Source organism: Vicugna pacos, chromosome 4 (genome assembly GCF_048564905.1).
Source record: "Vicugna pacos chromosome 4, VicPac4, whole genome shotgun sequence".
NCBI classification, from domain to species: Eukaryota; Metazoa; Chordata; class Mammalia; order Artiodactyla; family Camelidae; genus Vicugna; species Vicugna pacos.
Window position 1 is genome coordinate 47,378,089 of NC_132990.1, and position 16,438 is coordinate 47,394,526.

At 50.5% G+C, this 16,438-nt stretch overlaps 1 protein-coding gene, 1 long non-coding RNA gene and 1 other non-coding gene across 5 annotated transcripts in view; 1 reads left to right on the plus strand and 2 right to left on the minus strand.

Annotated features, from left to right (window-relative positions):
• The window catches only part of LOC140696070 (uncharacterized), a 49,777-nt gene that overhangs the window by 13,833 nt on the left and 19,506 nt on the right, over positions 1-16,438 (minus strand). Inside the window, exons 7-10 of the long non-coding RNA XR_012072069.1 lie at positions 15,688-15,779; positions 13,776-13,920; positions 8,414-8,518; positions 7,668-8,067 (exon numbers count right to left, since the gene is read on the minus strand). This is a non-coding gene — a long non-coding RNA (uncharacterized lncRNA). The remainder of the gene's footprint in view (positions 1-7,667; positions 8,068-8,413; positions 8,519-13,775; positions 13,921-15,687; positions 15,780-16,438) is intronic.
• Positions 1,894-2,000, minus strand: LOC116280395 (U6 spliceosomal RNA). Its single transcript, XR_004189785.1, has one exon. It is a non-coding gene; the product is annotated as a U6 spliceosomal RNA (small nuclear RNA).
• DNAJB5 (DnaJ heat shock protein family (Hsp40) member B5) lies at positions 6,915-15,984 on the plus strand. 3 transcript variants are annotated; one of them, XM_072959670.1, is made up of 4 exons: positions 6,915-7,049; positions 10,392-10,636; positions 13,479-14,080; positions 14,198-15,984. In XM_072959670.1, the coding sequence occupies exons 2-4, from the start codon at positions 10,426-10,428 to the stop codon at positions 14,429-14,431; spliced, it is 1,047 nt and encodes a 348-aa protein (XP_072815771.1). In that variant the 5' UTR covers positions 6,915-7,049; positions 10,392-10,425; the 3' UTR covers positions 14,432-15,984. The 3 variants fall into 3 exon arrangements, with proteins under 3 accessions (XP_072815771.1, XP_015094543.1, XP_006204208.1); XM_015239057.3 differs by lacking the exon at positions 6,915-7,049 and adding an exon at positions 7,456-7,836; XM_006204146.4 differs by lacking the exon at positions 6,915-7,049 and adding an exon at positions 7,856-8,037.

Consider the following 16,438-nt stretch of genomic DNA (forward strand, 5'->3'; position numbering starts at 1 on the left):
TTGGGGGTGGATGGCAAAGGCAGGAAGGCCTATTGGGGGACAGGCTGTTTCAGCTGAGACCTGCAGTATGGGTAGGAGTAGTGAGGCATGTCGGCAGGGAGAGGGAGAAGGGACGCTGTTCCAGGGGGAAGGAATAGCATGTGTACAGGTGTGGAAGGACTAAAACTCCTGTGCCTGGGCTCACGAAATGAGCGCTTGTAACAGTTCCTGGGCTTGAAGGGGACCCAAGGAGTCCTGTTGGTTGAGTTCCTGCTAGGACATCCCTTCTGATGCCCAGAGAGAGCCTGTGTGGTCTCCACTACCCAGGTGCCTCACTTCACTGAGGCAAGGAACTCAGGATGCTCAATGACCAGTGCCCAAAGAAACAATATGTGAGGAAGGATTCACATTTTAAAGACTCATGGGGGCATAGAATTGCTGTAGGAATTTGGCCTTCATTTTGAAATGTTGGTGAATAGCTAATATTCCTCCAGCCAGTTGGAAGGAAAAAAATCTTCAAGAAATCTAAGCCTCTGGAGATGTAAAAGAAAAAAATAGGAGCTGCAAATACAAATATGATTAACCCTTGAACAACACAGGTCTAAACTGCATGGGTGTACTTATATGCAGACTTTTTTCAGTAAATATGTACTACAGTGCCACACAATCCTCAGTTCACTGAATCCACAGATGTGGAACCAGGGATACAGAGGCCCGACTATTAAGTTATATGAGGATTTTTGCAGTGGGGATACCAGAGCCCCTAACTCCCACCTATAACAGCTAATGTTTTTGAGCAGTTACTATGCACTGGGTGTTCTAAGTGCTTTCCACAAAGTAATTAATCTCCAAAACAACTCTTATGTGATTTGTATTATAGATGAGAAAGTGAGGAGCAGAGAGGCTGAGAATTTCTCAAGTTTACACAATTACACAGTTAGGAAGCAGGGGAACCAGGTAGTCTGGCTTCAGTGCCCATGTTCTTAATCACTTTATTGTGCTGCCTGTCAAAGTACACCTCAAGGAAACAGCTGCTGTATGGTCCAGCACCTCTCTTCTCCCCTAGAAATAGACATACATAGGTAGCCAGGCCTATAGCCATGTCACAGGATTTCTTATCACCTACACAACTCCCCCTTTTCACTCACAGACTCCCATATCCCTCCTCCTTGGAGTTTTCCCATGGAGGTTCATCAGGCTCAGAAACAGCTTAATAACATCTTGCACATCCCTTCTTCTCTCCAAGCTCAGTGAAGCCAAGAATTGGGACAGGAAAAAGGTATAAAAGCTGGACATCTGTGGATCCTAATGATGAGGAGGGTTTCCCCACCTTCATCTGGGGAGTTCTGATTGGAACTTCAGACCCTCCCAGCACTGTTCCTCCTACCAACTGCCACTTGTTTCCAGGGCTGACAGAAGCCTTGATTCCACAAAAAATTCCACCCACCCTGACCTTCCCTAGAGATAAAGAGGAATGCACTTGAGCCACAGCAGGATAGTGGTTGCTAAACATGGAATAATTATGTTCTGTCTCCTACCGCACCCAAAGGGTTGCTTGGAGTTTGACATTGCTAAACCTCAGTTTCCTCATCTGGAAAACAGTTCCTGTTTTGTCTGCCTCCTGGGCTGAAAATTGAGTGAGGAGAAAACAAGTTTGGTAAGAGGGAAGAGCTTTATACACTGTAAGGCACTGAGTGAGCAGCAAGAATTTCTGGCCCCATCTGAAGGCTGTGTGTGTATCATCTTCCACCCACCCACAGTCCCAGGCATAGCTGGGGGTGCTGCCAATGGCCTCTGTCCACAGTGCTGAAGTCACAGCCAAGCCAGCTAAGGATCTTCAGTCCCTCTTTTCTTTTGTAATATACTAATTTATTAACATATACATTCACTTTACATTATATTTTAAGATTCATCAAAAATATGGAACACTTCACAGATTTGCATGTCATGCTTGCACAGAAGCCATGCTAATCTTCTCTGTAATGTTCCAATTTTAGAATATGTGCTGCTAAAATGAGCACTTTAGTCCCTTCTTGTCCCACCTTCAAGTAAGCATCAAATACAGAGATGTCCAAGCCCAAAAACTGCCCTAAAACTCAGAAGACACTGCCAAAATGTTTTTTATTTCATTAATTTCAAATATCTTTGTTTTTTTAAATAAATAATAACACTCCTTTCAAAATCATAACAGGTACAAATGGGCAAGATGTGACTTAGCAGGTCAGGGAGAACGAAGGATGTAGTTTTCACTTGGTGTGAAAAAAAAAAAGTTGATGTAACCTGAGGCTACATGGAAAGAAGTGCAGGGTCAGAGGAGGGAGGCAGGCTGGCTTGGTTGTACACTGCACCAGCACTCCTGGAAAAAGCTAATCAGAGCCAGGCATCACAAACTGAAACCTAGCCAGAGGAACATGGTCTTAGTGGCTGGAATTGAACAAGGCAGAAGAAGAACACATGAAGGCCTGAGGGGTGTTCACCCTGGTGAGGAGCAGACTTAAGGGATGCAGATGGCTGATATCTGGCAGATGGGACCAATGAGGTCGATGTGACCTCAAGGATAGAGCTAAGACCAAAGGTGGGGGAGTGACACAACATTGTAAACTGACTATACTTCAATAAAAATATATATTTTTTAAAAAGGTGGGGAGAGGCAGATTTCTGCTCAATAGGACCAAAAGATAACTGAATACAAGGGAAGGTAGTGGAGTATATGACAGAAATGTGGAGTTGAGGGTGGGATGCCTTCCCAGGTATCCAGTCCTCCTGAGACATGCAATGCCAGTAAGTGGTTAAGCACCTTCTTGAGCAGCCCCAGCCTTGAGGCCCGCTGAACTGGAGAGAGATCCATGCTTGTAAGACCCACATGATCCCAAAACATGAGCATCACTGGGTTGAGAACCTTAATTTCTTTAGTTCAACCTCTTAGACCAATTGCTGTGCCTTCAGCTCTGGTTCCTGACCAGAGAGAAAAGATCCAAGATCTCAATCTGCCTATTATCTCCATCCCAGGTGGGCTCTGGGAAGTGTGCCTTTAGAACCTGATGTTGCACGCCCTCTTCTGGTCATTTCTAGTACTGTCCTCTCACCCCAAGGCAAGGGGAAAAAAAACCTTTGCACTTTTATGGTACTGGCCAGTATAGGTTCAGAGCATGAAGGGAGATGCCAGGCAAGTACACAGAGTTAGATCACTAGTCAGTGGTCAGTCAGTGTACAGGATCAGAATGGACTCTGTGCCTGAGTTCAAGTATCAGTATCAAGATTAGGGCTTATCTGTGTCTAGGAGAACTTAGGCTGAGGCTGGGTGTGGGGAACTGTCTGGTCCAGGAGTAACACCAAGGTCAGTGTCTCAGGCTGAGGCCAAAATTGGGGCTCAGTGTGGGACTGAATTTAGGGCTCAAGTGTCAGCATGAAGTATGTAACCAGGTAATACGCTAAGAGTCTGACCACAGGAAGGAGTCAGTCTGCATCCAAGGTAACAGGGTCAACATAGTATTCGTATACCAGGTGGAAGCACCAGGTAATAAGCACCAGCCTTTGGAGAAGTCAAGAAGAGATACTGCCAGAGGAGAAGTATAAGAGTTGAGGGACAGAATAAGGTAGTCACTAATTTCTAAGGGCCTCCCAACTTTAAACATGGTAATAGCCAAGCTAGAGCCCCCTTTCTCCTCAGAAGGTGAATCTCAATATTCTAGTTCCTATTAAATATCTTCCTATTAAAACCCCCACCAACTCTAGTACTGCGACATACAAATTACAGGTAAAATTTGGGGACAGGAGAGGTCCAAGGGCCAGTCTTGTCACTGCAGAAAGCTGGCAGCTATGGAGGTAGGCTTCCTTCCCCCCAGGATTCTGTTTCTACTGGCAACAGGGCCTGGCAGCCACCCACACCCAGATCTTAGCAACCCTGGGAGCCCCTGGCAACTGCTGCCATGGTGACAAGACAAAGAACTGAAAACAGAGTTGAGGGAGCACTTCCTCTGGAGCCTTTAGGGTATATGCAAGATAGGGCTCCCCCTCCCATACACAGTCTGGGAGGGAACATGTGCTCCTGTCTAAACACCTCCTCACTGTCACCCACTCCCGCCCCGCCCCCGGGTTCCGGTTCCCTCAGGGTGAGGAAATGAGGGACACCTAGGGTTGTGACGTCTCCGCTGGGAGGGAGGGTGACTGGGGGCGTTTGGAACTGACACAATCACAGATGCATTCATACACCAGCAGACACGGCGTCAGCATATCAACAGCCATAAAGACACACTTCATCCACTCTTTATCATGTAGGCACAGGCCTACACAGTTATTTAATCACATATGTACATTAGCACAAAATCACATTACCTACAGCAAATAACACAGAATCACGCATGCTACCACACGAAAGTAATTACACAAATACACTCTCACAAATTGTATCACAGATACAGCAGTACAAATAATTGCCAAACATTTACAGATGAACTCACACACCCAGATATCTGTGAACATACAGAGTAAGTTAACTTTCTTAAGCATTAACAACATGCCAAGCTCAGGACTAGGTGCATTACATATGTTACCTTAATTAACCCTCACAACAACACTATAAGGTACCGGTGTTGTTTATCCCCAATTTTCAAAGGAGGAAATGAGCATACATGTGGCAAGTAACCTCACAAGGTGAACAGTCTGCCTCCAGAGCCTACATTCTTACACCCTATGCCACACTACGTACCCTGGTTCCTTACACACACATCTGATTCCCAGAGCTATGGGACACAGGACAGCAACTGCAAACTCGGCAAACAACAGTCTGAAGGCACAGCCCTGTGCCCTTGAAGGTATAAGCCTACACTTTAGCATTAGCAGGGACCAGGTAAAGGCCGGTGACTAAACTCAGCCTCCGTGTTGGCACAGGGAAAACTGGAGGAGGCAAAATAGACAGAACTGGAATAGGAAGAAGCAGAGCATTCACAGCCCAGGCCCCCATGAGTCTGGAGGTGGGGGAGTAAGAGCCCCCAAATATAAGGAGTGAGTACCAGTCCTAAGCCCCCTCATCCTCCCTTTCCCACCTCCATATCACGCTATTCTGTTCTCTCATCACTCCACTTCCCCTCCCTTCCCCATTCCTCCTCACCCCATCTCTCTGTCCCATCCTTTTGCTACTCACCCCATCTCCCCTCCCTTCTATTCTCCTCCCCACTTCCCCTTCCCTTCTCACCTCCCACTACCTCCCACCAAATCTCCCCTCATCCCACCTCCCCTCCACTCCCCATCTCCCTCCTACCTCTTGTGATCCCTCTCACCCCACCTCTCCTCCCTATATCCCCTACCCCATCTTGCCCCCCTCCTCTCCTTATCCCCCTTATCTGCCTCCTCTCCATCCTCCTCTTACCACACTTCCTTCACACCTCACACCCCTTTACACCTGGGATCCCCATAGTGAGTATTAGAAAGAAAGCAGGTAAGGGAGGATACGTAGACCTGACCTCAGGATCCCTAGACCTTTCTCCTGCTCTGCTCTACTCTGTGGCCTAGGTACTGATGCTCTCCAAGCCTGTTTCCAGCTCTATTCAGTTTGAACGACCACATGGGTGTCCAAACTGTCTCTGGGAAACCTCATAGAAAGAAAGGTATGTGAGAGCTTCTGCTCTGGTCCTTCCTTTGTCCTCAAACCTCCCCCCATGAACTCCTCCCCCTCTTCACCCCCAGATTACCTCCTCCCTACCCCCGCTTCTTCTAGCACAGATGGGCCGGGGAGACAGTGACGTGGGCGCCAGGCACCGTGTCTGCTAAGCGTCGGCTTCCGCTGGCGACCGCCTCCGCAGCCCTGCTTGCTCTGAACATCGGGGACACTGGGGCTGAGATTTAATGGGGGTGGGGAGGTACTGAGATAGGAGATTCTGAAGGTGTTAAGAAAGGAGATCATGTGGAGCTGAGATGAAGGATTAAAGCGGCGACTAGGATAGGGGAGTTCATGGGAGTAAAGGATTAAAAATAGGATAAGACAGAGGATCATGGGGAAAGACAGGAGATCATATAGGGCTAAGAAGAGGGGACAGTAAAAGGGGGCTAAAACGTGGGAACTCAAAGGGGAAGAAGGATGAAAGATTATAGGTAGAACTTTAATAGGGACTGTGGGGGTTGCTGAGAAGGGGCTGCTCATGGAGGAGCAGGGATGAGGGGATTATACAGAGAATGAAAAGGAGACTCAGGAAAGGAATTATGGAGGTGCTAAACCTTTGGAGAACAACGGGTTACAAAGAAGAGACAGGAAGGTACTTAACTCCGCACGTCTACCCGGGTCTGTTTTGATATCCAGTTAGGTCACATCAGGTCAACTCCGGGTCAAGATAAGGTAAAGCTCATTCAGGTCAGGGAGAGGTTAGTTCACAATTCAATGGAAGGCAGGTAAGAAGGGGTGACCATTTGATCCTGGCCCAGGGACTACACCTCCCAGAGTGCACTATCCTCTCCCCTACCCTCCTAAATGAAGAAAGTAAAGAATGCCCAGAGTCACCGCAAACTGGTAGGTGCAGTTTTCCTTTAAGGCTGTCTTTGACGTTGCACGGGTTCCAGAAGGTTCTCCCGGGATTCGAGCAGTGGCCAGTACGCCCCACCTTCTCAAACCAGAGATTGGACTAAAATAGTTGTCCCCCGACTCGGGTCTGAGCCCCACAGACCAACCAATAAAATCAAAGGGCGCGTGGAATTACCTCCCTCTGTCCCTTTCACCAGTGACACGACGAGATAGCAAAGAGGTGTGGTTGACTGATCCCAGAATGCACCAATCAGACCCACACCAATCACTGCCCAGAATGTGTGCGCGTGTGGCGGGTGACAGGGGCGGAGAATGGGCGGCTATCACAGAGCCACTCGTTGAAAGCTGTCCAATTACAGCAGAGGCTGAGCTGAGTGATGAGCAGACGGCGCAATGGGCACCGCGGAGGCGGAGCCGTGGGGGCGGGTTCCCGGGCCCGCTGTCTGCCGCCGGCGGGCAGGCGACTCCTGTCCCGAGTGGAGGCGGCGGAGCCGGAGCCGGGGGAGGGGGCAGCGGCTGTCTGACGGACCGCGGCGGTGCCCGCAGCTCCTCACTGGTGAGGGCGTCGATCCAGGACTTTGGGGTCCCGGGAGCGGGGGCGTCACGAAGCCAGGGGTCCTGGTGTCTGGGGGTTGGGACACTGAGGGCCCAACAGCTGTTCTGCTGTGGGGGTGTGGGGACTCGGGGTCTGCAATGTGTTCGATGTCCGCAACCCTCTTACGGGGGGTGGGGGGCAGCCGGCATCTGAGCCCGGGAAGGGTCAGGCTGGGTTGCATTGGGTTCCGCGGGGCGGAGGCGTTTCTGAGCCGGCCCTGCCAGTCAGTGCCGGTGACATCACCGACCACCCTCCCCCGCCCGAACCCCCTCCCCTCTCTTCCCTTCCTCTCCCCGCCGCGCCTTTTGTCCCGGCGAGCTCTCCCCCTCCCCGCCCCGCCCCGCCCATCTGCGAGGGAGGAGACTCCCCGTCAGTGACTTCATTGAGTAGGTTCTTGGGGATTGGGGTCTGGTCCTCCCCGGAGAGGCAAGAGGAACTCACTGCCTCTTAGGCCCTCACAGACAATCACACCTGTCACAGGTACACACGCTGCCACTCACAAGCATACACTCTTCGCACTGCCAGCCTTACTGTCACACTGCCATACAGCCATTCACAATCAGCCAGACACTCCTTCACCTGAGAGCAGGTGGCTGCTGGACCCTATCCTTTCATTCTCCACACCTGGGGATCAGGTTCAGCTCCTGCTGCACCGGACAGGCCTTGCTGGGCAAGCGCCTCCGAGAACCTGAGGAGGTGGCTTCCAGAGCTGCAGCTTTCCGAGCAGGCTCCAGTGGAGCAATCAGAGGTGAGGGGCTGGGCTGGGCATGTTTAAGCGCACAGTGCTCTCCTGCCCATCCGCAGCAGCACCCCCACTACAGGCCCGAGGAGCTTTCCGGAGCTTCCCACACTTCTGGGGAGAAGACTTCTTAGCCAGCTTGATGTTTAAAATTCAGCTGGAGCCCTTAAAACTTCGAGCGTGGACGCTGAATGGGTTTGTAAAGTTTCGGTAAGTCCCTCTGGAGAAGGGCACTCATACCTGTAACAAGTCAAATTCTCCATGTCACATCCCCCTCCATTGTCTACCTACTTCCTCCATCTCATCCTCATCTCATCCCCAATTACATGTAAGAACTATCTTCTACCCTACCCTTACATTTGAATGAATTGCACCCCTCATCATTCATTTCCCATACCAAATCTTTCAGGCATCCATTTTCCACAAACATCTCCTCTAGTATTTCAACTCTCTACATCTCTCCCTTTAAACACACTGGTAACTCATCTGCCACCTCAGCCATTTCCATTTGTCATCCTTCATCCCCCTCTATCAGTACTTCATTTTCTGTATCAACCATCCCCCTCCCTGTACCAGTCCCCCTTGCCATTTCTCATTCTTCCTTCCTGCCTCTACATTAACATCCTCTTCATTCTTCTCCATCAAAGGCAGTGCCATGCCATGGGGCTCCTTTGTCATTCCAACACGTGGCCTGTGGGGAGGAGAGGGAGGGAGGGAGGAAAGAAGGAGGAAAAAGGCAATTCTTGAAAGAGCTTGCCCTGTGTCTGTGGAGGCAAGAGAATTATAGGTGTAGAAGAACTAGCAGGTGGGTGCCAAGGAGGAAGCTGGCTGGATGAAGAGGTAATGCAGGGATAGCGAGAGGAGGGCGAGAACACTGGCAAACTGTTCCACTTGCCTTCAGCCTAAAAGCTGCTATAGTTCTCTAAGGGCACCCTCTTGGTGTGCTAGGGTTTCAGGGGAAAGAAGGTGTGGGCCGAGGCAGAGATGGCAGACCACCCCCAGCGCCCTCTTAGACGGCTTTTACTGCTGCTTCCGAAAATGGCTGCCCTCCCCCAGATGCTCTTTCTTCTCTGCCTCCCCCATCCCCAGCCTCCCCCATCCCCAGCCTCCCCCACCAGGCGTGACATGCTGATAGGGGGAAAAGGGGGGAGTACCCGCCTTAATGGAGCCTTCTCTTCGTCAGAGTGAGGTGACTCCCAGAATCATGAGTCAACCCAGCCACCTGCAACAGGCTCTGTGGGGGCAGGAGCTAGGGCAGTTGTCACTGCCTACCTGGGGCCTTGAGGCCTCCTCTTACCCATTACAGCCCTCACTCCTGTCAGAAAACCCTGTACACTTCTCTGAAGCAGTCAGAGGCAGAAAAGCAGTTCTCAGCTGTGGCTACCAGACCAGGACATTGTTAGAAAGACTCTGGTTCCCTGGACTTTGACAGGGGTTGGCCAAGGCTCAGAAAGGTTGGAGAATGGCTTCTGGCCATTCCCCCAAATAGCTCTAGCTACAGGAAAGTCCCCTTCCCTCCACAGAGAAATTGGTGGAGGTAGATTAGAGTGAAAGAATTAGAGACCTGTGTTTCTTCCCCATATAAATAACAAATGCTCCTGCACCCAAAATGGAAGGAACCATCAGAGGTCTATGGGCCTGGCACTGGACCAGATCCTAAACCATGGGGCAGGTGAGAGGGAGGGACTGGTAGAGAAGGCATTAAGGAAATGGTAGTTAGTGCCCAATTGTCTCCTAATAACTAAGGTTGAAAAAAGGATCTATCCCCAGGATGCTTTTGTTCACTAACACTGATGCTTAAGTGGCACAGATATGTCTTCACACAGTTTTGTGTGTAGACACTGGGAAATGAGTAAAGGGAACTGTTGCCCTGGTTGGGGGAAGGACAGTGTCACCCTCCTGCTAATGAGGGCATTAGAAACAGCAGTTTCCAAAGGCTGTGAGTCACCCTTTAATCTGAATCACACGTGAGGTTTAGCATAGTCTGGGCAGTGGGGCAGGGGGGCCTGGGGTCTCCAATAGCAGACAGGAATCCAAGCACCCACACTCTGACTCAGCCTGGCTGACCAAGGCAGCTGGCTGAAGACCCAGGCTTATCCCTAGTCCTGGGCCACTGCCCCAGCCTTAAGCCTGGGCACCATGCCTGAGGCATGGCGTAGGAGACCATGATGCCCAGGTGACCTCACCCACTATGTTGATCTTCGCCAGCTTGAGTCTATCAGTCCATCGTGCTACCTCAACTCAGCAAGGCTCTTGGGTGTCCTCAGTCTGGCCCAGGGATCTGGGCCTTAGAATAGCCCCAAGAAGTGGGCCACAGCCCCCAGCTTCTTATTGAGAAAACCCAAGAACTAAGGAAAGAATCACAGAATACTAGAATGTCAGAGCTGGAAGAGATCATCTAGTCCAAACCTTTCATTTTACTGATGGGGAGACAGAGGCCCATAGAACAGGCATGACCTGCTGAAAGTTACACAGTGAGTCATTTAGGAATTGCAGGATCATCAGGAACAGGACTGGAGTACAAGGAATTAGGGGCATCAAGGATTGGCCCTGGTTTCTTTCAGAAACAAGGAGACCAGTGCCGGTCCAGTGGCTGTGATGGGAAAGGATTACTACAAGATTCTTGGAATCCCATCGGGAGCCAACGAGGATGAAATCAAGAAAGCCTATCGGAAGATGGCTTTGAAGTACCACCCAGACAAGAACAAAGAGCCCAATGCTGAGGAGAAGTTTAAGGAGATTGCGGAGGCCTATGATGTGCTGAGTGACCCTAAGAAACGGGGCCTGTATGACCAGTATGGGGAGGAAGGTAAGAGGGCAGAGCTCCAGCCTGATACTGGATTCCTGTCCTTGTCTGGGGTCCTGGGTGACCCAGTTCTCAAAGCAGAGAACTGGAGACTGAGGAGGGGTGAGGGAGGCAAATGTTCCCAGTACTGACATCCAGAGGAGAGAAGAGACTACCCACGACCCAGCCTCAACTCACCATATCTCTCCCTGTCTCTTTCTGCCCCTCTCCCTCCTCAAGTTCAGGCCTTAAAGAAGCTAGAGCCAGAGGCCTTCCCCGCCCTTCTTTCCCTCCCATCCTTATTAGTCCTGCCTGGAGTCTCTGCTGCTTCATTGGCTGATGGGGAAGGTTAGGAGAGGGAGTGTGTGGCTCTCTGAGGACAGAACATTTACAATCATCAGCGTGAAAGTTTGGCCCTTAAGCAACCAGGGAATTAACCACTGGAGCTCTGAGCTAGAGATGGTTGTCCCTTTCCTGCCCACTTCAGGCCAGCAGAACAGAGGTAGAGTTTCGACTCCCTGAGGAAGTGGCAGGGATCCAAGAATGGAAGGGGAACTGCTGTTGGCATCTTGCCCCCTCCCTGGGGTAGCTGGTGGCCACGCACAGGGTAGCAGGAAAAGCCCAAATAAAGCCTCTGAGAGGGCAGCTCCTCCCAGCACATCCCACGGGCATGATGTAGCTGCTAATTCTGGGCTTGCCCCTCAGGCCTGCCTGCCACCCGCCAGCCACAAGCACCTGTCAGGCTATATTAAGAGACACTGTCACAGCTGAGGACTCTCCTTACCGGGAAGAACTGTCCCTCCTCCCCAACGGCATCTACCTTTCTTCCGCATTCTCCTCCTCATTCTTCCCATTCTGGCCTCAAAATTAGATGAGCTAATGATACATACTGTATATGATACAGAGTAAGTGCTCAAAAGAATGTTCTTTTCCTCTCCTCTTCCTTGCTTGGTGTTCCATGCCCCTATACTCTGTGCACCCCAGTCCTCCCAACCCCCTCTTCTTATTCTCCGTGCCACTAGTTCCTTCCATTTTTTCCTCCTCACCTACTAGACTTGCCAATTCCCAGATTCATCAGGCATCTGCTGGAATCCCCAGCACTCTCCAGCTAAGAAATATTTCTCCCTGGGGTGGATGGAGGGGAGGGACAGCGGTGGGGAAGAGAGAAGCAGTGCAGACACAATGCCACCATGTGACCTGTCTAGGAATTGCACTCATTCCTCTGCTAGGCCTCACTTTTGTTTAGGAAAAAAGTCAGAGCTGGGAGACCTCCCCTTTCTGCATGACCAAACCTAAGTGAAGGGCAAAGCTCAGCCCCTACTCAGCCCTTAGATCCAGGCACTGGTTCTAATGCAGATCTAGATTCCAGGAGGGTTCCTGAGGATGCAGCACAACCTTAAGGAGACATCCAGGGCCTGGGAAGGGAGAGGCAGCCTTGGAAATGCGGGTTGTATTTCTGTCTGCCCTGCCCCCTCCCCAGTAGCCAGCCAGAACAGTTGTGCACACAGACTCTGTGTGCAGCCCTGGCTGGAGACAAGTTGTTCCCAGCTTGAAAAGGGGTAGTGGTAGTACAGCAGAATCCCTGCAGAGAAATTACCCCCTCCTGTCATCATCAGTCCAACCTCCCTCTCTCACTGAGCTCTGCCAAGCTTCTTGAACTCACCTAATAATCAGACCCTCAACAGAAGGAAAGAACAGACCTTGAGTCTTAGGGGAGGGGTGAAGAGGCAGCTGCCACAAGTCTCTGAATTGCTTGCCACTTGGCCTCTCTAATGAAACCCAAATCTCCTCTTGTGGTCCCAGCAAATAAGATGCTAATTTGGGCTCAGGCTTCCACAGCCAATGAAATTCTAGATAAAGGCCTCAAAGAGAAGAATCCCCGCCCCTAGCCTGGGCCTCACTCTGAGTCTAAATATTCTAGATCATTTCTCAGTGTTAACCCCTTCCCTCATTCCTCCCCACTCCCCCTTCCCACTAGTCCCATCACCTCCACTGCCATCCCACATGAAGACTGCCTCCAGGAATCTGAGCCCCTTAGATAGAACCTGATTCCAGAGAGAGCAGCTGGGGCCACCACCTGCAATGTGCCAGCTCAGTCATGTTGCTCTGACATTAGGTATGGGGTGTGGGGCTTGGTGCTATATAACTTCAAGGAGCTCCATTCCCATTTCGGTCTATGTCTGTCCGGTGTATGAATGGCACCCCCTGGAGTTGTGAAACACTGTGAGCCCCGATTGTGGGAATAAAGCATTTGAAAACTTTTTGGAAAGAAATAGCTCCCCTTCTCCAAGCTAATGATCTTTCCTGCTTTTCAGGGCCCTCCTGATTTGGGTAGGAGCCAGAGAAAGAGGAAACCATGCTAGAAGTAGAGTAAGAGTAGACTTTGTCTTCGACTGTATCCCTACCTTATTTGGGACAGGTCATTTACTAGCACCCTGTATGGTCAAATTCTCTGACTGCCTCTTGCCCTGTCTGTGGAGATAAGCAAAGATCTGAGAGCCAGGTATGACTTGTAATGTGACCCCAGGCCAGCCACTCAAGGCTTTGTGAAACATCTTTTGGTCACAGGTATATGGTTACAGGACTGAAAGTCACATTCTACAAGTCTTCCAGTCTTAGCTTTTCCACCAATTGGGTAACTCAGCCTCTTTGAACCTCAAGATGTTCCTTATTATTAAACATATAATTAAGAATAGGAATTAATCTTGCCAGAGATTTTTCTTAGTCTCTTAGGCCAGTTCTCTCTGTGGGAGTTAAAAGGATGCTTCTTTCTCTAGGCCCATGAACCAGGAGCTAGGGGGCAAGGGGAGGAGACAGGGGTGGGGCTGAGACCAGCCACTCTGTCGCTAACTTCTCCTCCCTCCAGGTCTGAAGACCGGCGGTGGTTCGTCAGGTGGCTCCAGTGGCTCCTTTCACTACACCTTTCATGGGGACCCCCATGCCACCTTTGCCTCCTTCTTTGGAGGCTCCAACCCCTTCGATATCTTCTTTGCCAGCAGTCGCTCTACTCGACCCTTCAGTGGCTTTGACCCAGATGACATGGATGTGGATGAAGATGAGGACCCGTTTGGTGCCTTTGGCCGATTTGGCTTCAATGGGCTGAGCAGGGGTCCAAGGCGAGCCCCAGAACCACTGTACCCTCGACGCAAGGTGCAGGACCCACCTGTGGTGCATGAGCTGAGGGTGTCCCTGGAGGAAATCTACCACGGCTCCACAAAACGCATGAAGATCACAAGGCGGCGCCTCAACCCTGACGGGCGAACTGTGCGCACTGAGGACAAGATCCTGCACATTGTCATCAAGCGTGGCTGGAAGGAAGGCACCAAGATCACTTTCCCCAAAGAGGGCGATGCCACACCAGACAACATCCCTGCCGACATCGTCTTTGTGCTCAAAGACAAGCCCCACGCACACTTCCGCCGAGATGGCACCAATGTGCTATACAGTGCCCTGATCAGCCTCAAGGAGGTAAGGCCTGGATCAGAGTGTATTGGGTGGGGATGATGGGGACATTCTCCACTTTATCTTTTCTTCCCTTCCCAATCACTCTAGCCTACCTTTTTCTCACTGTCTCATTTTCCCCAGGCACTGTGTGGCTGCACTGTAAACATTCCCACCATTGATGGCCGAGTGATCCCTTTGCCCTGCAATGATGTCATCAAGCCAGGCACCGTGAAGAGACTCCGTGGGGAGGGCCTTCCCTTCCCCAAGGTGCCCACCCAGCGGGGAGATCTCATTGTCGAGTTCAAAGTTCGCTTCCCAGATAGATTAACACCACAGACGCGACAGATCCTTAAGCAGCACCTACCTTGTTCCTAGGCTCTGCCCCAGCCAACCCAGAGTCTACCACAGCAATACCCCCCACACTCAACCCATCCAATGTGCACCCAGCTTGATGTCCACAGGACACTGGCAACTTTTTCTAAAGTGCAAAAAAGAAAAAAGAAAAAAAGCCACTGGTTATCAGGAAAAATGTTCCTGCCCCTGATCCCTTTCAGAACTGGGCTGCCTTGGGGGAGAGGGAGGGAGGTGGGGAGAGCTAGCCCAGGCCAGGGGTCAATTTTGAATCTAGTTCCCACTCCAGTGGCTGGAGAATGACCTGAGTGCTACTTGAAGATATAGAGATCCCTTGTCCACGCCTGTAAATAGCATGTCCTCCTTCCCCTCTCAGCTTTGCTATTACCTCTTTTTTCCCTTCCCTTCAGCTTCCTCCTATCGGGGAAAGGGGAGAGAAGATAAAAAGGACACTGCTTTCCCACCCCAGTCCCACTCCCCACGTCCACAGTGTCAAGGTTATCACACACATATTCATGCACACAAAGCACACACTTAGAGCTATGTGTGCCTCTACGGGGTTGAGATAGGAAGGGAAGGTCGTAACCCATGAACTGGGCCATTGAGCACGAGACACTTTTCATTTGGGGGCATGGAGATGAATGGGGCCCTCAGCAGCCTGTCTGACAGCTCCTCTGCCCAGACCCTGCAGAGCTGGAAGTTCTGTCCTCTCTGCTACTCTCAGGAGTATGCAAAGGTAGGGAAGGGGAAGAGGGCCTGCCGTATTAAGGCTAAAAGATGGAGGGCAGGGTCCATCTCCCAGCCTTCATCAGGAAGTGAAAGGGCTTTGGGGTCAGGTGGCAGCTATTCCCTACAAAGAGATTCAAGGTCACAGGTTTCTCCCCACACCTCTGAACTCAGGGCCTAGCCACCCCAAACTTCCAAATCCCATTTTTGTGATATATGAAGCTCTTATTTCTTACCCTTCATGGAGGCTGCGTGGGGAATTTCTAGTCCTTTGATGCCTGTGTGACCCCACCCCACAGTTTATAAAGGTCAAATAGTGAAAGAGCTAGGGTACGACTACTTCAGCCAAGTTCTGGGGTGGGGTCTTTAGGTTTTCTCACTTTGACAAGCCCCTGAATGTTTTTATAGTAGTTTTTTTGTATTTTTTTGTAATGACAGTATTATGGAAAAAAAATAAAGTATTTTAAAAATACGGCATCTGAGCAGAAACAACAAAACTGTGATGGGGCAGATGGGTAATGCCACTGTCAACCTCCCTCCTGAGCCTTGCTCACCTTTGAGAAGCCCAGGCGGGTCCTCAATATAAGATGGAGCTGATTCCTTCCTTCCTCTAAGCCCAGATTCCCAGGATTTCCAAAATGTACACCTAAAACACAGCAAAAACAGAAGATATCACTCAGCTATGACAAGGAACAAAAATATCTGGAAAGAATAAATATCCTAGGTTATGAGAAATAGAGACCATCTTCTTCAAAGGATGTGCTAGCATGAGAACCAACAGATTTTTCTCTACATGGACTGGAATTTTCCTTTGAGAAAAATTTTCCTCCTAGGAAGGGGTGGAGGACTTTCTGGGTGACTAGAAGGGACACATTCCCAAAGACAGAGCCTGAGGCAGTGGAGAGAGCGGCTAGAGGTACCTGGCATCCTTGGCCCACGTTGGGTGGAAACTGGCTGAAGACACAGGCTTCCTGGGGAGCATGAACACTATTGCTAATACTTAAACCTAAATTTTCCAGGGGTGTCTGTCCAGGTCTTTGAGTTGTCTGTTCCTGCTGAGACAACTCTGGTCCTTAGCACCTGTGTGCTGACTGCATGATGCTCTTGTCACTTTCCTTGGATCTGGGTAGGGAGGAGCCCTGTAGTTAACATGACTTCCCATCTGCAGGCTCTGCATGGACCTGGACTTCCTCCTGGTGCTGACTTCCTCCCAAATGCTTTTCCAGGATCAGACCCATGACGGCCATGCACTCCTGAACTTCAGTGTCCCCAGTACTATGAAGACAACTCTGCCTTCACCTGTGC

What these genes read in the sequence shown, in the direction of transcription:
- DNAJB5 (XM_006204146.4), top strand. Translation starts at nt 7,856, where the DNA reads ATGTTTAAGCGCACAGTGCTCTCCTGCCCATCCGCAGCAGCACCCCCA. An exon ending in AATGGGTTTGTAAAGTTTCG is followed by an intron (nt 8,038 to 10,391) that starts GTAAGTCCCTCT and finishes GGTTTCTTTCAG; the next exon opens with AAACAAGGAGACCAGTGCCG. An exon ending in TGACCAGTATGGGGAGGAAG is followed by an intron (nt 10,637 to 13,478) that starts GTAAGAGGGCAG and finishes TCCTCCCTCCAG; the next exon opens with GTCTGAAGACCGGCGGTGGT.